This window comes from Anguilla anguilla, chromosome 12 (assembly GCF_013347855.1).
Source record: "Anguilla anguilla isolate fAngAng1 chromosome 12, fAngAng1.pri, whole genome shotgun sequence".
Taxonomy (NCBI): domain Eukaryota; kingdom Metazoa; phylum Chordata; class Actinopteri; order Anguilliformes; family Anguillidae; genus Anguilla; species Anguilla anguilla.
In genome coordinates this window covers 1,512,184-1,538,138 of record NC_049212.1, presented here as the reverse complement: position 1 = coordinate 1,538,138, position 25,955 = coordinate 1,512,184, and the positions used below count along the sequence as shown (strand labels likewise).

The 25,955-nt window shown below is 42.0% G+C and overlaps 1 protein-coding gene across 4 annotated transcripts; it reads right to left on the bottom strand.

Annotated features, from left to right (window-relative positions):
* Positions 1-1,670: 1,670 nt before the first annotated feature.
* Positions 1,671-24,978, bottom strand: LOC118210035 (NACHT, LRR and PYD domains-containing protein 12-like). 4 transcript variants are annotated; one of them, XM_035385857.1, is made up of 13 exons: positions 24,800-24,978; positions 21,480-21,627; positions 20,454-20,564; positions 19,736-19,846; positions 18,487-18,597; positions 17,827-17,937; positions 16,583-16,693; positions 15,339-15,449; positions 14,268-14,378; positions 13,655-13,724; positions 6,762-7,101; positions 4,191-6,021; positions 1,671-1,935 (listed from the first exon to the last, which is right to left on the bottom strand). In XM_035385857.1, the coding sequence occupies exons 2-13, from the start codon at positions 21,536-21,538 to the stop codon at positions 1,671-1,673; spliced, it is 3,342 nt and encodes a 1,113-aa protein (XP_035241748.1). In that variant the 5' UTR covers positions 21,539-21,627; positions 24,800-24,978. The 4 variants fall into 4 exon arrangements, with proteins under 4 accessions (XP_035241748.1, XP_035241750.1, XP_035241749.1 ...); XM_035385859.1 differs by lacking the exon at positions 14,268-14,378 and having other exon boundaries at positions 24,800-24,977; XM_035385858.1 differs by lacking the exon at positions 21,480-21,627 and having other exon boundaries at positions 24,800-24,977.
* Positions 24,979-25,955: the final 977 nt, after the last annotated feature.

Genomic DNA, 25,955 nt, shown 5'->3' with positions numbered 1-25,955 from the left:
TACAAAAATGTATTTTTATGTTTTTACTGTATTCTGTTTTTACTTGAATTCTATGATTTTTACTGCATTTTATGTTTTTACTTGTATCCTATGTTTTTACTTTTTATTATATGTTGTATTAATTGCCTTGGTACTGTTTCACTGCTGCACAACCAATTGCCCCACTGGGGACAAATAAAGTTCTACTTGACATTATTCAACACCGAACTTGCGCATCTGGGCATACATAAAAACATTCTTTTACCGCTAAAAATTTGTATTCTGTCATTGCAACAAGATAAAGCCAACAATAGCCGAAGGTATGCCAGTACAGCTGTGAAAAATGCTGCTCACTGAACACTTAAATAAAGAAGAGGAATTTTAAAAAATTGCCATGTCATTATACTGTCAATATCTGGGCATTAAAATGGAATAAATATACAACCTTACCATTGGATTTACGTGTAGAGATGTCCCTTTCAAGACTGAGTGGTCATATATTGTCTTGGACAATCCGTTTGTGAAAAATACACTTATTTGTGATGCCTGGGTACCTTCCAAAATAGCTGTGCTATTTTTTTTTAATTGAGTGTAATGTAACTGTAATTGTGATATCACTACTTTTAATGTCAGGCCTATATTTGAATTAATGACTTAAAGACAGTACACTATGTGTAAGTAACTTGGCATTTTTTTATGTTGAAAATGTTTTTCATCAGATATTTCTTTCTTTTTGTACTGGGTTTGTTATGAGTAACTGACAATAGCAATTCATATAAATTAGGCTATGAGAGACATGCATGCATATAAATGCACGCAAACAAACATTCTTGCTGAAAGAAACACATAGGCATAGATTTAATGTTTTTACATTACCAGTAATGACAAATAAATGAAAGTGTATGTCATTTTTAAATGAAAGTGGTTTTGATGGGCTATTGATATATATGATATACCTACATTTCCAATGAGGAGACGTATTCTTTGTGGGCCTGGAGCATTTATGATGATGTAAACTTGGCGGGATGGCATACCGTACCTGCCATCCCAATTAAACATTTAAACTATTGTTTTTGCATCTGTATAATCTTTGTGGAAAATCCATCCAAATGATTGCCTCTTAACATTGTTAAAGCTGTCTATTCCTGGTTATTGGCAACTTTCATATTTTGTCATATGATAAACTGTTTTCTCTTACACTGCACCAAACTACATGGCTCACTTATACGTTGACTGAAGTGTGCATCTCTGTAAGAACCAATCACTGCATTGGCCTCATTAATAAAGTTTTGGGGCAACACCATTACTGTGTTACTCAATGGGCATATTTGTTAATTACATTAGCAGCATGTGCAGCTCCTCTGGGACAGCTGCTAGAGTCAGTGTCCAGATGGATAAAATAATACAGAGGTCATGAATTGCTCACTTGTACGCTGACTGAGGTTTAAGTGTCAGAGAACACTTAGATGGCAGCAGTAGAGTATCTCTCTCTCCAGGGTGCAGTGTCTAGCGATAATTTCATATGAGCACACCCCAGTCAATACGCATGTATGCTAAATTGTATTCACACAAACATTCAGGTTACAGGTTTTGAAAATGAATGAAATCAGGAAATTTGTTTTCTTCCCTGTGACAAAATTCAAATCCTTACACAGCCACAACAGTTAAGGTCACACAGTACACAGCACTACTCACCCCAGTGTCTGTAGTTTAGAGTTTGGACTCATCAGTCCAGCACAGAGCAGCTTCACTCCTGAATCTCTCAGGTTATTGTAGCTGAGGTCCAGTCTCTCTGGTTTACAGTTTGGACTCATCAGTCCAGCACAGATCAGCTTCACTCCTGAATCTCTCAGGTTATTGTAGCTGAGGTCCAGATCTCTCAGGGGTGAGTTTGATGACTGGAGAGCTGAGGCCACAACATCGCAGGACTCCTCTCTGAGGTAACAGTTGTTCAGTCTGCAGAGAGTTAATATAGTATATTATGAATATTGTTTCTTTACTGTCAATTTGTTTAATACCACAATTAAAAATAAAGAAAACATTTCACAACTTCAACTAAGTTTCATTTATTTCAGACATGCACTTGATAAGATGAATGTGTGCTCACAAGAGAAACGGCTCCACAGCCAATCAGTCCCTGCTCTCTCATGCACTCTGTGTGCTGTAATCTCTTTCTCTCTCCCTATGAAAGTCCCGTAATGTCCACTCTGTGGGGTTTGTGTCACATCCAAGGTGTATGGCTATTTAGTGTATAACACAGCACACCACAAAGAATGCATGACTTTCTGAGGGCTGTATTGTAATGTACCACCCAACCCTTCCAAGCATCTAAAATACATTTTTAACATTCCAAACGTTCGCTCAATCATTGACCAATAACACGCAAGTTGGTGGTGTGCTGGCTTAATGTATGGAGAAAGTAGTAAAGGATGAACATTTTTTTGACTGTTCCCAGGCTTTTCACTGAAGCCTCCCTGCTCTCATAGGAAGCGCAGTTGTTTTAATTACAAATTTTTACAAATAATTCATCTTCAGTTTGATGACAGAATGTAATTCATTCAGTATTAGAAATAATCCACTTCACTGAGGCTACTGTGTCAGTTTAGTTACATGATCAGTTCTAAATGATGCTGTTAGCTCCATACAGATGCACTGCAAAAATAGCTGCCATTGGACTGCGTAAATGAGCACAGCTTGCATTTGAAACAGTCAAACTGAAATAAAATATTTCTCACATCTGTGTCATGCATTCACGTGTGTCGCATTCATAACGCCACCAAAATAGCAAAATGTGCTCTTGAGTTAAGACCTGGTCTGGATTGGTTTAAATGGAAACACATTATTCAACACTGAACTTGCACATCTGGGCATACATAAAAACATTCTCATACTGCTAAAAAATTGTATTCCGTCATTGCAACAAGATAAAGCCAACAATAGCCGAAGGTATGCCAGTACAGCTATGAAAAATGCTGCTCACTTAACACTTAAATAAAGAACAACCTTACCACTGGTTTTACGCGTAGAGATGTCCCTTTCAAGACTGAGTGGTCATATATTGTCTTGGACAATCCATTGTGAAATATACACTTATTTGTGATGCCTGGGTACCTTCTAAAATAGCTGAGCTAATTTTTTGACTTTGAGTGTAATGTAACTGTAATGTAAGCGTTCATTGGTTGCTAAGTAGTCATTGTGTTTAATGCATCGGATGAGAGCTGAACTGGAACATAGTGGCGGACAGTTGAATTTGTTTTAATGTCGTCCAATTCCCATACAAGGAAACATTACATACTGTAGAGTACAGGAAAAGATACAAGAATTAATGATTACACATTTAGGTACTGTTCCACATTGTGTGATAATGTTTTTGCATTATTTTTAATCTAATATCAATGCTTCATCTTAAACCTTCAAACGGGGCACGTTTATACGCTTTATAACAGAAAAAAACCATTTCATTTATTTCTTGAGAGATTTTGGATATGTTTCAGGACACCTAGATATGTTAGGCCTCTGTACCGATGGAAATCCTGTAATTCCCCCTTGAAAATGATGCAACAGCCAGTTTCCTCAGACAAAACAGTTGATTTGTAGTGAAATACATCATTTACAGCAATGCATCATTTAGACATTTTGGATAGTTTTGGAGACACTGGGTCCACTGCTTAGTTTTTGCTTCATAAATCTATAGTAGTTCTACATTTCCACCCTTAGATTTTATGAACTTGTGGTCAAGGAGTTTTTGATCCAGGACATGTGTAGTGTAACCTGTTTTATACATGGGTTCTCACAGTATTTAATTGCAAACTAAAATAGAGCAAATTCAATTTGGATTTTTTTGCCCAGACAATTGCATTTGTGGCACTTTATTTCTTCCTACATTATGAATATAAATAAATCTTATTTAGTATTGCAAATGGTAGAAATGTCTTTCTTCATCGAAGCCATTATTCAAGTCTCTGTTTTGCTCACGTCTGGAGTTATAAAGCTTTAAATAAGGTATCCCGTGAATGGACAACGATTGGGCAGATTTGGAATGCGCGCAAAGGGTTTAAATGAGGGCACTAACTGTTAAAATGATCCAGAAGTTATCATTTATACCAAATTTTCACTTCCCAGACAATTTTATTGTACTTTACTCTCCCTAGAAACATTAAGTGTGAAAATACACTGTTAATCATCTACATTATTAATGACATAATACTCACGTGGCCTTCCTGCAGTTCCTGACTACTGGTACCAGTCTCTGACGACCTGCTGCTGATGTGTTGTAGGTCTTCAAGTCAAACTCATCCAGGACCTCCTCTGACATCAGTAACACAAAGGCCAGAGCTGAACACTGGTCTGGTTTCAGCTCGTTCTCAGAAAGTTTTCCTGATTTCAGGGAATTCTGGATTTCCTCCACTAGAGAGTTGTCATTCAGTTCACTGAGACAGTGGAACAGATTGATGGTCCTCTCTGCTGAAGATTCCACTCTGATACATGTCTTAATGTACTGGACTGTTTTCTCAATGCTCTGTGATCTGCTTTCTGTCTGTGTCTGTAGGTCTGGTACAGGTGATCTGCTTCCTGTCTGTGTCAGTAGTCCTCTGAAGAGTATCTGACTGGACTCCAGAGACAGGCCAAGAAGGAATCGGAGGAAAAGGTCCAGGTGTCCATTCTTACTCTTTAAGGCCTGATCCACTGCAGTCCTGTGTAACTCAGACAGCTGCACTCTGTCACTGTGAGGTTCTGATTCTTCTGCTCCGAGTACATTTCTGTTCTCATTTACACATGAATGAAACACAAACAAGGCAGCCAGATACTCCTGAATGCTCAGATGCACAAAGCAGTAGACCTTCTCCTGATATAACCCACACTCCTCTTTAAAGATTTCTGTGCACACCCCAGAGTACACTGAAGCTTCACTGACATCAATGCCACTCTCTCTCAGGTCCTCTTCATAGAATATCAGATTGCCCTTTTCCAGCTGTAGAAAAGCCAGCTGCCCCAGTTTCAGGATGATTTCTGTATCTGATGCTGACATCTTCTTTGGGTCTGTCTCATCAGTGCCATGATACTTCTGATTCTTCACATTAGTCTGAATGAGCAGGAAGTGTGTATACATTTCAGTCAGAGTTTTAGGCAGATCTCCACTCTCTGTTTCACACAACATTGTCTCCAGAACAGTAGCAGAAATCCAGCAGAAGACTGGTATGTGACACATGATGTAAAGACTCCTGGATGACTGTATGTGTGAGATAATTCTGCTGGCCTGGTTCTGATCTTTGATTCTCTTCCTGAAGTACCCCTCCTTCTGTGGGTCATTGAACCCGCGTACCTCTGTCACTCGGTGGACACACTCAGGAGGGATCTGATTGGCTGCTGCTGGTCGGGAGGTGATCCAGACGAGAGCAGAGGGAAGCAGATTCCCCTTAATGAGGTTGGTCAGCAGCACATCCACTGATGATGATTCTGTTATATCACAGCACTTCTTATTGCTTTGGAAATTTAGAGGAAGTCGACACTCATCCAGACCATCAAAGATAAACACCACTTTGACCTCATCACCTTCAACACTTTGGCTCTCTTTCAGTTGTGGAAAGTAGTGCTGCAAAAGTTGCATCAGACTGAATGCTCTTTCCTTCTTCAAATTCAGATCTCGGAAAGGAAGAGTGAAGATGAAATCAACGTCCTGATTGGCTTTTCCTTCTGCCCAGTCCAGAATGAACTTCTGCACAGAGACAGTTTTCCCAATGCCAGCGATGCCCTTTGTAAGCACAGTTCTGATGGGTTTCTTTTGTCCAGGTAAAGGCTTAAAGATGTCATTGCAGAGGATTGCAGTCTCATGTGTGGTTTGTCTCTTGGATGCTGTCTCAATCTGTCTGACCTCGTGTTCATTATTGACCCCCCCACTTCCCCCCTCTGTGATGTGGAGCTCTGTATAGATCTCATTGAGGAGGGTTCGGCCGCTCTGCTTTGATAAACCTTCAAATATGCATTCAAACTTCCTCTTTAGATGAGCTTTAAGTGCCTTCTGGGCTATTTTTATGGATTCATCTGAAGAGAGGAAATATGAGAAACAATTATGTTTAAAATGTGATAAACATTTCCCATTAAATAACAGATTTTTTTTAAACTGCCAATAAAAATATTAATAGACTCATTCTTAACAGCATTTTACACACATCACAGTGTTACATAAGTCTAACAGTGTGTTATGCCTCTCACACAGTGTTGTACATACCTCAAACAGTATGTTACACACCTCTCTCACAGTGTCTTACACACTTCTCACACAGATTATATTACAGAGTTATGTAATACTATCATAAATACATCATATCAGCTAGGAAGCACACACTGTTGCATTTGTACACTACAGATGAAGGGAAAAAACATTAAAACACTGAAAATGGGTTCAAATGTGCTTCTACACTTCATGTCTCAGGTTTTGTTACATGGTAATTTTAAAATATAATATTGTTATCCTGAGTGCTCTTTAGCCCTGGATACAACCTTGGGGCAGTCTGTCTAATGGGACAGTGGTTTAGTCACTGGCTTTTGATTCCTGCTTTGAATCCCCCTCAGGGACATTTAATCTCATGTACATTTGCTTACCCCCATAATCACTGCTTCATGCTATAATTTAATTGCAATGCCTTTGTGTGCACATTGGTTGTGACACTTTCTATATGTAATGTTAATGTCAATATAAAAAACTATTATGAAAGTGTGGATGCTATAGCTAATTCCAGAATTTGAATGGACACACATTCACAATGAGAGAAAACTCTTACTGCGCTGCTCATCTCTCTCCAGTGAGTCAGTGAGATCCTTCTGCTTCATGTTCCTCAAGATGTGGAGTGTGATCTTCAGAGACCTCTCACTGCCACAGGTCTCCAGCAACTTCTCAACTATGTACAGGGCCTCAGGATCCTTCTGCTCTCTCTCAATGCATTCTGGGTAATCTTCAATTCGATGACTTTTGAACAATTCCTTCATCTTCATAAACTTAACCAGTACAGAAGGATCTTCAGACAGAGTCTTAAAGCATTCTGGGCAATCCTGACTCAGATGGCTCTGAAACTGTTTCAACTTCTCATCCTTCTTCAGCTTCATCAAAGTGCGCAGGAGAGACTGAAATAAACACAGGAAGAGGTGTGCTGTATCAGTGTGAAATAAACACATGAAGATGTGTGCTGTATCAGAGTGAAATAAACACATGAAGAGGTGTGCTGTATCAGTGTGAAATAAACACGTGAAGAGGTGTGCTGTAACAGTGTGAAATAAACACACAAAGAGGTGTGCTGTATCAGTGTGAAATAAACACATGAAGAGGTGTGCTGTATCAGTGAGAAATAAACACATGAAGATGTGTGCTGTATCAGAGTGAAATAAACACATGAAGAGGTGTACTGTATCAGTGAGAAATAAACATATGAAGAGGTGGGTTGGTGAGTATGTCAATTCCTCATAATTGACCATTAATCATATTATAATCAAATAATAATTAGATAAATGTTACAAAAATGTTACCAGATGGATGGATAGAATTTTGTCTTGTTTGTTTTTTCACTGCAAAAGGACTTTATCACAAAATTCTACTGCAAAAGAACTCTGTCACGTCTGGTTTCTACTTGTGTTCAACTGCTACACACAGGTGGGGGCCATAAATGCCTAAAGGATGAGACCTGCAGCTAGGAAAGCAATCAATGCATCCTGCATGGGACTGTTTACCACACCGTTTATTGCGGAAGAGCGATCTTCTGCATTCTTCAGCCATCTTGCCCTTTTGAAGATAGGGCTCTGGACATACCAACTTGGGGATCAATGGACATACAGCTCACCCTCCTGCCGCTTGGACATGCCAGGCGGACAAGGCGAGGCTGGACACCACTCACGGACAGTGCCACAGTGCCTCCATATGGTGTCATTGGGTCAGGTCACCCTCAAACAGAATCCTAAATAATTCTGGGGCATGACATGTTCTGTAAATACAGTATTTATTAAAACATTTGAGGCAATATAAAATATACTGAGGTGGAAGAGGCTTGGTTGGATGTGGGTCTGATGGTAATATGGAAAAGATGATAGGATTTAAGGTGTTTGAAGGATTGAGGAGTGAGGGGGATGAATTTGCCTACATAAGTGACTGGATTGTAGAAGAACCACCACCTGGGGCCTCCACAAAATAAAGGTATCAAAATCAATTTTCACAGGCCATCGTACAAAGTATCTTAATACTATCATCTGGATAATGGCTCCCCTGTATCTACAGGGGAAGAAGGGGGAAGGGGATCTCTGGTTGGTGGAGCCACAGTGCTACTTTTGTTCAGCCTTATTTGGGCAAATTGAGGGAAACGTGGAGTTTGGGAGGTATGGTCGGGATGACATTTAAGGGGAGCAAGGAAGCAGATCTGGGAGAAGCCTGCTTATCAGATTCTCCGGGTACCATACTCTTGTCCGTACGGAAACATGCTGGGTATGTGACATATATGTTTGTTTATTAGAATGTATCTATGTTAGAACTTAAATGTGTGAGAAGACTCTTATGTTTCTACTTTCCATATATATATATATATATATATATATATATATATATATATATATATAGTAACAATAAACCACTATGTTTTCAGTATGATCCATAATTTCGTGAATAACCTCACTTTGTCCACAGCATCACCGGCCATATGCTAACCCACTAATATCAGTGCATACAAGCTGAGGTGCGGTGTCTCAGGGCACTGTGGTAAGTGTTCCTGAGCCTCTAGTAACATGTTTAAAGGCTTTAGACCTTAATATAAAAATCTCAGAGTACAAGTCTAGTAACATGTTTAAAGGCTTTAGACCTTAATATAAAAACCTCTGAGTACAAGTCTAGTAACAAGTTTAAAGGCTTTAGACCTTAATATAAACACCTCTGAGTGCAGTAACAAGGTTAAAGGATTAGGTTTCTAGCCTATGAGGAACAAATAAATGACCAGTGCTAAGCCGGGTGCATAGCCTAGGCTCCTAAGTTCCAGCCTGAAAGCAGAGTCTGATAAGTGCTGATACTAAACCCGGATGCCTGGGTCCCACGGCGGTACACGTCTCAACCCCTCTGAGAGTGCAGCTGAGACTGTCCGGTATCTGTCCGGAGGGAACCACACCTTTAAGTCTCAGAGATGGAGGCCGGTACTAGTGGTCACTGGACCTCTGAGTACCGAGCCCACTTTTGAATTCCATCCTGTCTCTATCACCTACCCTGCTAACCTTTATATTATTGTTATTTATCGCCCCCCGGGGCCCCTGGGAAGCTTCCTGGATGAGCTAGACACCCTGCTCAGCTCCTTCCCTGAGGACGGCACCCCGCTGATCCTCCTTGGAGATTTTAACATCCACCTAGAAGCCTCCCAGTCTGCTGCCTTCCTACCACTACTTCACTCCTTTGACCTCTCCCTACAACACTCTCCTCCAACCCACAAGGCAGGCAACCTCCTAGACCTGATCTTCCTGAGGACCTGCTCCAGCTCCAATCTTACAGTTACCCCCCTGCATACGTCTGACCATTTCATCTCCTTCTCCCTCCCCCTCTCTCCACACCCTCCCTCTCCCCCTCCCATCCCCACTGTCACTGTCTGCCGTAACCTCCGCTCCCTTTCACCCTCTTCTCTTGCTCCCAGAGTGACTGCTTCCCTCCCCCCTCTTCAGTCATTTTCCAAGCTCCCCACTAACTCTGCATCCTCCACCCTGACGTCATCTCTCTCCTCAGCACTCGACTCCCTATGCCCCTTCGTCCCTAGGCCAGCACGTTCATCCCCTCCCAGTCCATGGATGTCTGACATCCTACGCACCTCCAGGGACACCCTCCGCGCTGCTGAGAGGAAGTGGGCTAAATCCAGGGACCCATCTGACCTCTCAGCCTATGAGTCTCTCCTGACAGAGTTCTCTTCTTCTGTCACTGCCGCTAAGGCAAAATTCTACCAAACCAAAATTCATAACTCCATTTCTAACCCTCGTCAACTTTTCTCTATTTTCTCTTCTCTCCTCAGCGTGCCACCTCCTCCACCCCAGTCTTCCTTCACTGCAGATGACTTTGCAGCATTCTTTGACGAAAAGATTGCAGACATCCGCAGCTCCTTTGCCCCCTCTGCGTCCTCCGCCCCCTCTGCGTCCTCCGCCCCCTCTGCGTACTCCGCCCCCTCTGCGTACTCCGCCCCCTCTGCGTCCTCCGCCCCCTCTGCGTCCTCCGCCCCCTCTGCGTCCTCCGCCCCCTCTGCGTCCTCCGCCCCCTCTGCGTCCTCCGCCCCCTCTGCGTCCTCTGCGTCCTCCGCCCCCTCTGCGTCCTCTGCGTCCTCCGCCCCCTCCGCCCCCTCTGCGTCCTCCGCCCCCTCTGCGTCCTCTGCGTCCTCCGCCCCCTCTGCGTCCTCCGCCCCCTCTGCGTCCTCCGCCCCCTCTGCGTCCTCCGCCCCCTCTGCGTCTTCCGCCCCCTCTGCGTCCTCCGCCCCCTCTGCGTCCTCCGCCCCCTGTTTCTCCACATTTTCTCTCCTCTCAGACACTGAAGTCTCCCAGCTTCTGCTCACCCACCGCCCTACCACCTGCGCCCTCGACCCTATCCCCTCATCTCTCCTTCAAGCAATCACACCAGACATCCTCCCTTTTGTCGCCTCCCTCGTGAACTCATCCCTATCTTCTGGATGTTTCCCCTCATCCTTCAAAAAGGCCCACATCACCCCGCTGCTGAAGAAACCCACACTAGATCCTTCAGTCATTCAGAACTACCGCCCGGTATCTCTCCTCCCTTTGCTATCCAAAACACTGGAACGTGCTGCATCTAACCAGCTCTCTGCTTTCTTCTCTGAGAACAACCTGCTTGATCCCCACCAGTCTGGCTTCAGGCCTGGCCACTCGACTGAGACTGCACTCCTCTCGGTCAGTGAGTCACTCCATGCCGCACGAGCAGCCTCCCTCTCCTCTGTCCTGATTCTTCTAGACCTCTCCGCTGCATTTGACACTGTGGACCACTCTACCCTCCTGTCCTCCCTGGCAGCAACAGGGATCCGCGGCACAGTCCTTGACTGGATTGAGTCCTACCTCTCTGACCGCTCCTTCCAGGTTGCCTGGGCGGGTAAGGTATCACCACCCCGTCCCCTCACCACCGGAGTTCCCCAGGGCTCAGTCCTTGGTCCCCTTCTCTTCTCCATGTACACCAGATCCCTTGGCCCTGTAATATCTGCCCATGGCTTGTCCTATCATTCCTATGCCGACGACACGCAACTCTTTCTCTCCTTCTCCCCATCGGACACACAGGTCCCTGCCCGCATCTCCGCTTGCCTGAGGGACATACAGAGCTGGATGGACAATCACCACCTGAAGCTCAACCCGGGAAAGACGGAGCTAATCTTTATTCCTGCTCTATCCTCTCCCCTCCTCGACTTTTCCATTTCCTTAGGGGACACCGTAGTGACATCACCACCCTGCGCCAAGAATCTCGGAGTGATGATGGACAACAGGCTGTCCCTCTCCAACAACATTGCAGCAGTAACCCGGGCATGCAGATTTTTCCTATACAACATCCGCAGAATCCGCCCCTTTCTCACCACCTACTCAACCCAGCTCCTGGTCCAAGCAATGGTTCTATCCCGCCTGGACTACTACGTCACTACACGTCTCCTGTCTGTTCTGGCCCCACGATGGTGGAATGACCTCCCTGTGGAGGTCAGAACAGCTGAGACTGTGACCCATTTCAAACGACGACTGAAGACCCACCTCTTCAGGCTGCACCTCTCCCCATTCCTCCCTTCCCCCCTGTAAATGACTAAACTTAAGGTTGTAACTAGGCAGCTGTTTCATAGGTGACTTAGTTGATGCGCCTGTCTTAACGACTAATTGTATTTTTATTTATTTTTATTTTTCCATAGATTGCGTTGTTGCCGTTCTCGTTGTTAGTGTTAATCAGTTTACCCATCAGGGTCCAAGTTGAACTATGCGGTTGTTCCCTGTACTTGGACCGGTACTTCTCTCTAGGGTTTTCGTCATACTTGTTCCTGGTTATGGTTATACACTTTGTTGTACGTCGCTCTGGATAAGAGCGTCTGCCAAATGCCTGTAATGTAATGTAATGTAATGTAATGCAACCTCTGGGTGCCACGGCAGATACAAGTCTCCACCCCTCTGATAGTGCAGCCCCAGGCTACAACAAGAATCTGGAATCTGCCCCATGTGGAACCCATGTTAAAACCTCTAAGACTGGTGCAAAGTGTCATAGCACACAACTTCTGAATTTCTGAGGTGCTGGAACTGAGTCCTCGGGCCTAAACCACCTGTCCCAGTAACTCGGGTTAGAATACAGTATAATTACAATCCTTTGGCATTAGAGTCTGAAAGAAAGTAACTGAATGAGTTCAAGTTCCGAGGCACAAGGATACTGCCGAGCACTGAGGTGTATGTACTGTGTAACTCTAACAACCATAACAAATTGTCCTCTCATAACCCTGCCTCACCAGTAGGTATAAAATTTCCTTATAGCTACCTTGCTAACGACTCATTGGATGCACACGCAAAATGACATGTATAGAAGTGCACTTGTTTAAAACCACAAAATTCTGCTTATATATCTCCTTCGCTAGTGGCTCACTGGGTAGCGTGGCTGCCTGCAGCACTTTTGGAAGTGTGCAGGCAGCTTCAAGCCCCCCTCTGACTCATGAAAACCTCTCGGTCATTACACTGCCTTGCTGGATAACTAAAAATAAAACATTAAACTATTGTTGTTGCACCTGTATAATCTTGCCGGGAAAGTCATTCATATTTCTGTATTTACACAACTACAAATAAAATATACCCACACTTTACACAATTCCACGTCTAGCATTTTTGGCATCACAAGGAGGAAAATGACAAATATATAAAATTGAATCATTAACTATTTATAATAATATAGTGCCCTTTATAGTACTTCAGTATCTTTTATGCAAAGCGTTTGCCAATAGTCAAAGCTCTACTAAAGTGTGCGCTAAGCTTCCACTCATGCGCTATGTGAAAATGCAAAGTGAAAGCAAGTCAGTACGCAGTAGAATAACTAAGCTGTAGTTTCAGCTAGAAGGACGGCGTAAGCTACGTTTGAAAGCTACAGTATGTAAATGAGCTTGAAGAACTCAACACTGTATGATTACTGTAACGTATATGAGGCTTCCAAACAGGGTCAAAAGTCACGATGGGTTGATCTTAGAGAGGGTAGCTGTAGTTTGCTTTTAGGTCATTTACTTGGCACTGGAATGTCTAATTGCAATGTTTTTTTTTTGTTCATAATGTAAAAAGTTGTTTTTTTGTTTTTGTTTTTTTTAAAGAAAAACCACACTTTCTGCTTTTGACATTCTATTTACGTGCATAGCTGAAAATCTGATATAGTACATAAAAGCTGAAATAAACCTGTCTCTTAGCTATTTTTTTTAAAAGACCTCTTATGGAAATGAAGTAGATACTCTAATTGACTTAACACAGGGAATGTATGGTAACATGAAATGTGTGCTGTAGTAAAAAATAGAGTTTGAATGTCCATAGCTTAGATGTATGTAAACGTTTGGCCACAATTATGTATTCTATGTATTCTATGTATATGATGCATGCATTATATATTCAAAAAAAACTTTTACAATTAAAAAATAAAACACAAACTAAGTAAAAACAATTGAAAAAAAACAGAACTCACCTGTCTTGGGGAAGAAAATCTCTCTGAACTGTTCTCTTCTAAAGAGCAGGACTGGAGTGACTGCGGAATCCTGCAAAAAAACAGCTTCCAGTTAAATTCATCCTCAAAGTGTAGATTAAAATTGAGCCCTTGCTCCGAAACACGCCAGAAATAAAACCTGAAGGCATATTTAAAACGTTTAAATAAAAGCTGGTTTATTGTGTTTGTGTGATATTCCACTGTGGATTGTAAAGAATAATATTTGGCACAGGTGCAATAAGTTATAAATGTATAAGACAATCCTGTTCCTGCAGCTCTAACTCACAGCACATGGAGACAGAGCTTCCAGTAAAACTCATCCTCTTACTGCAGCTCAAACTGACAGCACATGGAGACAGAGCTTCCAGTTAAACTCATCCTGTTACTTCAGCTCTAACTCACAGCACAAATGAATATGACAAAATACACTTCATCTACACCTGAATGTGATATAAATCATAAACCTACAGCTATATGTGCAATAATAACCCCCACCTAGATCTGAAAGTCTTAATACACCCACCGCCAACAGAAAGGTGCCAGTAACACTGAAGTATAATTAAACAGTACTGTCAATTTGAACCTTTTTAATTACCTTCGGTCACCGGTGACCTTTCCGCTTAATGTGATAAGACGATCAATTGAATGATCACTCTTCATAGACAGACAGCTGGGTACAGGTGAGCCTGCTCTTTCTACCTGGACTCTGTGAACAAAACATGGAGACTCAACATCCAGTTAAACTCATCCTCTTACTGCAGCTCTAACTCACAGCACATGGAGACAGAGCTTCCAGTTAAACTCATCCTCTTACTGCAGCTCTAACTCACAGCACATGGAGACAGAGCTTCCAGTTAAACTCATCCTCTTACAGCAGCTCTAACTCACAGCACATGGAGACAGAGCTTCCAGTTAAACTCATCCTCTTACTGCATCTCTAACTCACAGCACATGGAGACAGAGCTTCCAGTTAAACTCATCCCCTTACTGCAGCTCAAACTCACAACACATTGGGACAGAGCTTCCAGTTAAACTCATCCTCCAAGCGCAGACTAAAATCGAGCCCTTGCTCCCAAACACACCAGAAATAAAACCTGAAAGCATATTAAAAACGTTTAAATAAAAGCTGGTTTATTGTGTGCGTGTGATATTCCACTGTGGATGGTCAAGAGTAATATTTGGCATAGGTGCAATAAGTTATAAATGTAAAAGACAATCATCTTACTGCAGATCTAACTCTCAACACATGGAGACAGAGCTTCCAGTGAAACTCATCCTCTTACTGCAGCTCTAACGCTCAGCACATGGAGACAGAGCTTCCAGTTAAACTCATCCTTGTACTACAGCTCTAACTCACAGCACATGGAGACAGAGCTTCCAGTTAAACTCATCCTCTTACTGCAGCTCTAACTCACAGCACATGGAGACAGAGCTTCCAGTTAAACTCATCCTCTAACTGCAGCTATAACTCACAGCACAAATGAATATGACAAAATACACCTCACCTACACCTGAATGTGATATAAATCACAAAGCTACAGCTATATGTGCAATAATAACCCCCACCTAGATCTGAAAGTCTTAACACACCCACAGCCAACAGAAAGGTGCCAGTAACATTGAAGTATAATTAAACAGTACTGTCAGTTTGAATCTCTTTAATTACCTTTGATCACCTGTGACCTCTCCTGTGAATGTGATTAGACGATCAACTGAATGATCACTCTTCATAGACAGACAGCTGGGTACAGGTGACCCTGCTCTTTCTACCTGGACTCTGTGAAAAAACATGGAGACACAACATCCAGTTAAACTCATCCTCTTAATGCAGCTCTAACTCACAGCACATAGGGACAGAGCTTCCAGTTAAACTCATCCTCTAACTGCAGACTAAAATCGAGCCCTTGCTCCCAAACACGCCAGAAATAAAATCTGAAAGCATGTTTAAAATGTTTAAATAAAACCTGGTTCATTGTGTTTGTGTGATACTCCACTGTGGATGATCAAGAGTAATATTTGGCATAGGTGGAATAAGTTATAAATGTAAAAGACAATCATGTTCCTGCAGCTATAACTCACAGCACAAGACAAAGCTTCCAGTTAAACTCATCCTCTTACTGCAGCTGTAAATTACAGCACAAGAAGACAGAGCTTCCTGTTATATCCATCCCTTAACTGCAGCTCAAACTCACAACACATTGGGACAGAGCTTCCACTTAAACTCATCCTCCAAGCGCAGACTAAAATCGAGCCCTTGCTCCCAAACACACCAGAAATAAAACCTGAAAGCATATTAAAAACGTTTAAATAAAAGCTGGTTTATTGTGTGTGTGTGATATTCCACTGTGGATGGTCAAGAGTAATATTTGGCATAGGTGCAATAAGTTATAAATGTAAAAGACAATCATCTTACTGCAGATCTAACTCTCAACACATGGAGACAGAGCTTCCAGTTAAACTCATCCTCTTACTGCAGCTCTAACGCTCAGCACATGGAGACAGAGCTTCCAGTTAAACTCATCCTCTTACTGCAGCTCTAACTCACAGCACATGGAGACAGAGCTTCCAGTTAAACTCATCCTGTTACTGCAGCTCTAACTCACAGCACATGGAGACAGAGCTTCCAGTTAAACTCATCCTCTTACTGCAGCTCTAACTCAGCACATGGAGACAGAGCTTCCAGTTAAACTCATCCTCTTACTGCAGCTCTAACTCACAGCACAAATGAATATGACAACATACACCTCACCTACACCTGAATGTGATATAAATCACAAACCTACAGCTATATGTGCAATAATAACCCCCACCTAGATCTGAAAGTCTTAACACACCCACCGCCAACAGAAAGGTGCCAGTAACACTGAAGTATAATTAAACAGTACTGTCAGTTTGAATCTCTTTAATTACCTTTGATCACCTGTGACCTCTCCTGTGAATGTGATTAGACGATCAACTGAATGATCACTCTTCATAGACAGACAGCTGGGTACAGGTGACCCTGCTCTTTCTACCTGGACTCTGTGAAAAAACATGGAGACACAACATCCAGTTAAACTCATCCTCTTAATGCAGCTCTAACTCACAGCACATAGGGACAGAGCTTCCAGTTAAACTCATCCTCTAACTGCAGACTAAAATCGAGCCCTTGCTCCCAAACACGCCAGAAATAAAATCTGAAAGCATGTTTAAAATGTTTAAATAAAACCTGGTTCATTGTGTTTGTGTGATACTCCACTGTGGATGATCAAGAGTAATATTTGGCATAGGTGGAATAAGTTATAAATGTAAAAGACAATCATGTTCCTGCAGCTATAACTCACAGCACAAGACAAAGCTTCCAGTTAAACTCATCCTCTTACTGCAGCTGTAAATTACAGCACAAGAAGACAGAGCTTCCTGTTATATCCATCCCTTAACTGCAGCTCAAACTCACAACACATTGGGACAGAGCTTCCAGTTAAACTCATCCTCCAAGCGCAGACTAAAATCGAGCCCTTGCTCCCAAACACACCAGAAATAAAACCTGAAAGCATATTAAAAACGTTTAAATAAAAGCTGGTTTATTGTGTGTGTGTGATATTCCACTGTGGATGGTCAAGAGTAATATTTGGCATAGGTGCAATAAGTTATAAATGTAAAAGACAATCATCTTACTGCAGATCTAACTCTCAACACATGGAGACAGAGCTTCCAGTTAAACTCATCCTCTTACTGCAGCTCTAACGCTCAGCACATGGAGACAGAGCTTCCAGTTAAACTCATCCTCTTACTGCAGCTCTAACTCACAGCACATGGAGACAGAGCTTCCAGTTAAACTCATCCTGTTACTGCAGCTCTAACTCACAGCACATGGAGACAGAGCTTCCAGTTAAACTCATCCTCTTACTGCAGCTCTAACTCAGCACATGGAGACAGAGCTTCCAGTTAAACTCATCCTCTTACTGCAGCTCTAACTCACAGCACAAATGAATATGACAACATACACCTCACCTACACCTGAATGTGATATAAATCACAAACCTACAGCTATATGTGCAATAATAACCCCCACCTAGATCTGAAAGTCTTCACACACCCACCGCCAACAGAAAGGTGCCAGTAACACTGAAGTATAATTAAACAGTACTGTCAGTTTGAATCTCTTTAATTACCTTTGATCACCTGTGACCTCTCCTGTGAATGTGATTAGACGATCAACTGAATGATCACTCTTCATAGACAGACAGCTGGGTACAGGTGAGCCTGCTCTTTCTACCTGGACTCTGTGAACAAAACATGGAGACTCAACATCCAGTTAAACTCATCCTCTTACTGCAGCTCTAACTCACAGCACATGGAGACAGAGCTTCCAGTTAAACTCATCCTCTTACTGCAGCTCTAACTCACAGCACATGGAGACAGAGCTTCCAGTTAAACTCATCCTCTTACTGCATCTCTAACTCACAGCACATGGAGACAGAGCTTCCAGTTAAACTCATCCTCTTACTGCAGCTCTAACTCACAGCACATGGAGACAGAGCTTCCAGTTAAACTCATCCTCTAACTGCAGCTCAAACTCACAGCACATGGAGACAAAGCTTCCAGTTAAACTCATCCTGTTACTGCAGCTCTAACTCACAGCACAAATGAATATGACAAAATACACCTCACCTACACCTGAATGTGATATAAATCACAAACCTACAGCTATATGTGCAATAATAACCCCCACCTAGATCTGAAACTCTTAATACACCCACCGCCAACAGAAAGGTGCCAGTAACATTGAAGTATAATTAAACAGTACTGTCAGTTTGAACCTCTTTAATTACCTTTGATCACCTGTGACCTCTCCTGTGAATGTGATTAGACGATCAACTGAATGATCACTCTTCATAGACAGACAGCTGGGTACAGGTGACCCTGCTCTTTCTACCTGGACTCTGTGAAAAAACATGGAGACACAACATCCAGTTAAACTCATCCTCTTAATGCAGCTCTAACTCACAGCACATTGGGACAGAGCTTCCAGTTAAACTCATCCTCTAAGTGCAGACTAAAATCGAGCCCTTGCTCCCAAACACGCCAGAAATAAAATCTGAAAGCATGTTTAAAACGTTTAAATAAAACCTGGTTTATTGTGTTTGTCTGATACTCCACTGTGGATGATCAAGAGTAATATTTGGCATAGGTGCAATAAGTTATAAATGTAAAAGACAATCATCTTACTGCAGATCTAACTCTCAACACATGGAGACAGAGTTTCCAGTTAAACTCATCCTCTTACTGCAGCTCAAACTCACAGCACATAGAGACAGAGCTTCCAGTTAAACTCATCCTCTTACTGCAGCTCTAACTCACAGCACATGGAGACAGAGCTTCCAGTTAAGCTCATCCTCTTACTGCATCTCTAACTCACAGCACATGGAGACAGAGCTTCCAGTTAAACTCATCCTCTTACTGCAGCTCTAACTCACAGCACATGGAGTCAGAGCTTCCAGTTAAACTCATCCTCTTACTGCAGCTCTAACTCACAGCACATGGAGACAGAGCTTCCAGTTAAACTCATCCTCTTACTGCATCTCTAACTCACAGCACATGGAGACAGAGCTTCCAGTTAAACTCATCCCCTTACTGCAGCTCAAACTCACAACACATTGGGACAGAGCTTCCAGTTAAACTCATCCTCCAAGCGCAGACTAAAATCGAGCCCTTGCTCCCAAACACACCAGAAATAAAACCTGAAAGCATATTAAAAACGTTTAAATAAAAGCTGGTTTATTGTGTGTGTGTGATATTCCACTGTGGATGGTCAAGAGTAATATTTGGCATAGGTGCAATAAGTTATAAATGTAAAAGACAATCATCTTACTGCAGATCTAACTCACAGCACAAATGAATATGACAAAATACACCTCACCTACACCTGAATGTGATATAAATCACAAACCTACAGCTATATGTGCAATAATAACCCCCACCTAGATCTGAAAGTCTTAACACACCCACCGCCAACAGAAAGGTGCCAGTAACACTGAAGTATAATTAAACAGTACTGTCAGTTTGAATCTCTTTAATTACCTTTGATCACCTGTGACCTCTCCTGTGAATGTGATTAGACGATCAACTGAATGATCACTCTTCATAGACAGACAGCTGGGTACAGGTGAGCCTGCTCTTTCTACCTGGACTCTGTGAACAAAACATGGAGACTCAACATCCAGTTAAACTCATCCTCTTACTGCAGCTCTAACTCACAGCACATGGAGACAGAGCTTCCAGTTAAACTCATCCTCTTACTGCAGCTCTAACTCACAGCACATGGAGACAGAGCTTCCAGTTAAACTCATCCTCTTACTGCATCTCTAACTCACAGCACATGGAGACAGAGCTTCCAGTTAAACTCATCCTCTTACTGCAGCTCTAACTCACAGCACATGGAGACAGAGCTTCCAGTTAAACTCATCCTCTAACTGCAGCTCAAACTCACAGCACATGGAGACAGAGCTTCCAGTTAAACTCATGCTCTAACTGCAGCTCAAACTCACAGCACAAGAAGACAAAGCTTCCAGTTAAACTCATCCTGTTACTGCAGCTCTAACTCACAGCACAAATGAATATGACAAAATACACCTCACCTACACCTGAATGTGATATAAATCACAAACCTACAGCTATATGTGCAATAATAACCCCCACCTAGATCTGAAACTCTTAATACACCCACCGCCAACAGAAAGGTGCCAGTAACACTGAAGTATAATTAAACAGTACTGTCAGTTTGAACCTCTTTAATTACCTTTGATCACCTGTGACCTCTCCTGTGAATGTGATTAGACGATCAACTGAATGATCACTCTTCATAGACAGACAGCTGGGTACAGGTGACCCTGCTCTTTCTACCTGGACTCTGTGAAAAAACATGGAGACACAACATCCAGTTAAACTCATCCTCTTAATGCAGCTCTAACTCACAGCACATTGGGACAGAGCTTCCAGTTAAACTCATCCTCCAAGCGCAGACTAAAATCGAGCCCTTGCTCCCAAACACGCCAGAAATAAAATCTGAAAGCATGTTTAAAACGTTTAAATAAAACCTGGTTTATTGTGTTTGTCTGATACTCCACTGTGGATGATCAAGAGTAATATTTGACATAGGTGCAATAAGTTATAAATGTAAAAGACAATCATCTTACTGCAGATCTAACTCTCAACACATGGAGACAGAGTTTCCAGTTAAACTCATCCTCTTACTGCAGCTCAAACTCACAGCACATAGAGACAGAGCTTCCAGTTAAACTCATCCTCTTACTGCAGCTCTAACTCACAGCACATGGAGACAGAGCTTCCAGTTAAGCTCATCCTCTTACTGCATCTCTAACTCACAGCACATGGAGACAGAGCTTCCAGTTAAACTCATCCTCTTACTGCAGCTATAACTCACAGCACATGGAGTCAGAGCTTCCAGTTAAACTCATCCTCTTACTGCAGCTCTAACTCACAGCACATGGAGACAGAGCTTCCAGTTAAACTCATCCTCTTACTGCATCTCTAACTCACAGCACATGGAGACAGAGCTTCCAGTTAAACTCATCCCCTTACTGCAGCTCAAACTCACAACACATTGGGACAGAGCTTCCAGTTAAACTCATCCTCTTACTGCAGCTCTAACTCACAGCACGCGGAGAGAAAGCTTCCAGTTAAACTCATCCTCTTACTGCAGCTCTAACTCACAGCACAAGGACACAGAGCTTCCAGTTAGACTCATCCTCTTACTGCAGCTCCAACTCTCAGCACATTAAATATCTGGTTCATGCACTTGTACCTCTTCCTCTCAGTGCTGAGGGTTCCTCCTTCGGTGTCTGGCTCCTCTGAGAGACTCATTGTGTATAAACAGCGCCCTCTATCTCAGGAGACTGGAACACATCTGACCAGGTTAGACCACATGTGGGTTCTATCCCAACCCAGCCAAGCTGTAAACACACAAAATGAGAACACACTGAACACACAGAGACACGCATATACAACACGCCGCGGTGTTGACAGTAAGCAATCCAGAACTGAAATGGGCCCTAAACATGTTCTAAACAGCCACCTCAAATGTTTTTGCACCATTGATAATGATGAACAATTGTATTGCATAAAAGTCAGTGGTAAACTATATATTGATTGTCCAACTTGCTACATACTTTTCATTAAGGATTCAATGGAATCAACCAAAATTTTTCAGATCATACATTTAGCCTATTTCCAGAAAATAAGTGTCACAATTATTAACACCCCTGGGTTCATTAAAATAGTTATTTATTTTCCTTTACATGTTTCACTTGTTTTATTATTATTACTATATTATGTATACTCACCGGTCACTTTATTAGGTACACCTGTTCAACTGCTCGTTAACGCAAATATCTAATCAGCCAAATCACGTGGCAGCAACTCAATGCATTTAGGCATGTAGACATGGTCAAGACGATCTGCTGAAGTTCACACCAAGCATCAGAATGGGGAAGAAAGGTGATTTAAGTGACTTTGAATGCGGCATGGTTGTTGGTGCCAGACGGGCTGGTTTCAGTATTTCAGAAACTGCTGATCTACTGGGATTTTCACGCACAACAATCTCTGTAGGATTTACAGAGCAAGGAAAAAGAGAAAATATCTAGTGAGCAGCAGTTCCCTGGGCAAAAATGCCTTGTTGATGGCAGAGGTCAGAGGAGAATGGCCAGACTGGTTCGAGCTGATAGAAAGGCAACAGTAACTCAAATAACCAGTCATTACAACTGAGGTATGCAGAAGAGCATCTCTGAATGCACAACATGTCGAACCTTGAAGTAGATGGGCTATAGCATCAGAAGACCAACCTGGTACTAGCAGGGTGTACCTAATAAAGTGGCTGGTGAGTGTATGTACACTATGTATAGTAGGTATACTATGTATACTATGTATAGTATGTATACTTGGCTTTTTCTGCTTCTTTTGTACTCACTCTCTGCTGCTGTAACACCCGAATCCCCCCCCCCCCCCCCCCCAGGGATTAATAAAGTGTCATCTTATCTTTTCTTATCTTATCAGTAGTTTGTTCACACTCCCCTTGCAAGGATAATGACAAAGGAGAATGGGAAGACTAGTTCAAGCTAACAGAAAGGCCACAAATGAAATAACAGCTATGCTTGGCCAAAGAGCTCTAATGTCATCACTCCGGAGCACAGTAGATGAGACAATTTAGATTCTTGAAACTGTCGATTACTCCCAGTAAAACCATTTTTCCTGAAACCATTCCAAATAGCCTTTTGGCATGGAGGTAGCATCTAATTTTGGAGCATCTAAATGTAGCAATTAATAGAAACTTGGTGACGCCCCGATGCAGCCAAGTTCAGTAATTCTCCAACTGTGGCCACTGGATTGTTCTTTGCTCCCTGAACCATCTACCTCATTGAGCATGGGGCTAAGATACACTAGCGCCCTCTACTGGACAGGTTTCACTCTACTCCAGTGGTTTTAAATTGATTAATATTTGGTCTCACAGTAGTAAGTCATATATATCTTTGTTTAGTTTTTGACCCATTTCCTTATTTTTGAAGGTCAGCAACCATTTTCTCTTCATTTGTGAGTTTGTTGCTTTTGATGAAAAATTGATTTTATAAGCAGGTTGTCTCAGTTTTATACTCCAGTGAAGCAGCAAGCAATGGAAGAGCATGACAGTTCCTTTGGCCTGAGATCAGCTTAATGTCTTTTATACATGCTGGTGTTGAGCAGCTCCATCCCTATCTACACGCTGGTGTAAAGTTCACTCTGTTAGATTTTATTTTTAACAATCTTTAAAGGTGCCAATAATTGTGACCCCGATAAAGTCAGTATCTGAGATGCATGTATTTTGCTTGTATGCGTATACGATATGCTAGCAACAATGTATAGCCGACTGATTATCCCTGTTATTGCGTTTCATGTAAAATCTTAAAACATTTCGCAACGTTAACTACCCGTGCTTCCAGTCAGTGTTTCGACCGCACATTTGGATAAACAACCCCCCTTACATACATTTAACAAACACGAACATGCTCGGGAGAAATCTTCTTGGAAAACATCCAAAAACGACCCAAATCAATAATTCATGAAAGTAAATCATTATTTCTTCTTAAGTAAGCCCAATTTATCTCATAAAAGTCATTTTATCACGTAGGCTATTCTCCGTTTCTAAGTAGTTGTAATTCGATTAGAAATCGCTGCAGTACAATTTATGTTGTATTTCAATTTCAACTTCAGTCCAACTCAGGCAAAACGTAAATTCGGTCTGACGTGGTGGCTTTAAAATCAGACACTTTCGTCATTTTAGGTAGACCTATATACACAGCTCCATGCTGCCATCTTGTGGTTCACACAAGAAACGGCGTCTTAATACAACTATAACCGCAGTTCTTTTCAGTTCTTGCTACTATTAAAGTAGTTGCTGAATGTATTATCATTGAAACCTGTACGAATTAAATAGAACAGAATTAATTGGTAAGGACATTGCCACTAGGTCTTTGTGAATTGAAACTAGTCAGCGTTGGATAGCAAATATGCAAATTAATATCCTTTAAGCATATTTTTAGCATGCTCTTGTATAGCCTACGGAAGCTAATGTCTCGTTTCAAATAATAGAAGTCCAACTATGAAAGCTCCATACGTGAATTAACTACCGACAACCGACTTTAACATGGCAGACATCAATTTAATTTGTTTTAATCCAAACGGTGTGAATACAGAGCAAAAATAACTTTTTGACTTCTCAATCCGCAGTTAAAGTGTTCGGTCTGTTTTTGTTACAGTAGCAGGTGTCATAATGTAGCCGACGACAGGCCTGTGACTTCCGTCGTATCCAAATGGGTAAAATGATCATAAAATACCAAATGAATGCTAAAATAAACGTTAAACTTTTAAAAATGTATTTGAAAAGGTCTTTTTTTGTTTTTGGTCCCAAATGGGGAATTTTAAAAAAACATATTAGGCAACTCCTCGTCTACTCCTCAGGCGCCATTTTATTGTTTGTTTTATTTCACTACATTAAGCGTTATTGCGATCATAGCTACAGATTCCTATTCCTCCAAACACCCCTTCTCATCTAGCTTCTATTCTCCCCATCCCAACCCACAACAGACTACTTACTCAGTTCTTTTAACCAATTTAATTCCTTTTTACTGCATCCTCTTTGTCCTCCGTCTTTTAAATGACGTTTGAGTTTGAAACAGTTTCACTTTCGACTTTTTTTTAACTTCTTTACTAGTCTGACTCACAGGACCCAGACTGTGGGTATAAGCCCGCCATTGGCCAAGTATTTCAGTCGGAATTCTCCTCCCCTTCCACTATCTGCGTGTTACCGTTTTCACGGGCTACGTCGATGCATTCTGGGCTTAGTGCCGCCCAAGACGATTGTGATTGGTTTAAAGAAATACAAACAAGCCATAACGTTTTCTATACCGGAATGATGATGGCTTGAGCCCTGAGCCAGTCCTTCCTCCCGCGCTGAAACGAAGTGTGGAGATAGGCCTGGCTATGCGAGACTGCTTCTTTACTGGTTCAAGTAAGTCTTGCAGTGACTGAAGCCCAAATGTTTCACAGTGAGGCTTGGCTTTGGGTCTGGTTTTACCCACATTAGTGTTTATTTGTGGTTCTCTATAGAGAAATGAGAGCACTGATGCTCTTTAATTCAATTTTGGGCAAAATGTGTTCTCCTGAAGTCAAACACGGCAAAACAATCTGTGTGACGATAAAAAAGCCGGGTGCGAGTCCCGGGTTCGCGTCCTGTCCTCTCTGCATGGAGCTAGCATGTTCCTGTGTTTGTGCTGGTTTCCTCTGGGTACTGGGTCACTCTGTCCATATACTCCTAATAAAGAAAGAATTACACAAGTCTGTCTACAGATGTGTAAAAGCCAACACTGAATCTATAATTTTACACAACATAATGGGTCCCTTCAGAATAAGAAACATGAGTGTCCATGTTCTTGCTCACAAGTGAAAACATGCAACCATTTATGATGTCTACAACAACAACAATAATTTGATGGCACTCGTAGTGCAGCAGTAATGCACAAAAACCCAAACTTTATGCTGATCAGAGAAAGCTTGTGTAATCCATTTATTGACAAGCTATTGCAAGGCTAGCTCTCAGAACTCTGCAAAATGATTATTGCTGCTTGTGTATTTGTTATGCAGATTCTATTATGTTTGCCACAGCCCAAACATGAGATTACTGTTCAAACTAGGAAGCGCCCATGAGACAAATAGAAATTGAACTTCTATTACCATCTAGTGGCTGTTTACA

Bases quoted from the DNA above. Each gene is read 5' to 3' on its own strand.
- LOC118210035 (XM_035385857.1), bottom strand. From the start codon at position 21,538: ATGAGTCTCTCAGAGGAGCCAGACACCGAAGGAGGAACCCTCAGCACT. The intron at 19,847-20,453 runs GTAATTAAAGAG...TTTTGTTCACAG, and splicing joins GAGGTCACAGGTGATCAAAG to AGTCCAGGTAGAAAGAGCAG. The intron at 13,725-14,267 runs GTAATTAAAAAG...GTTTTTTTGCAG, and splicing joins AAGGTCACCGGTGACCGAAG to GATTCCGCAGTCACTCCAGT.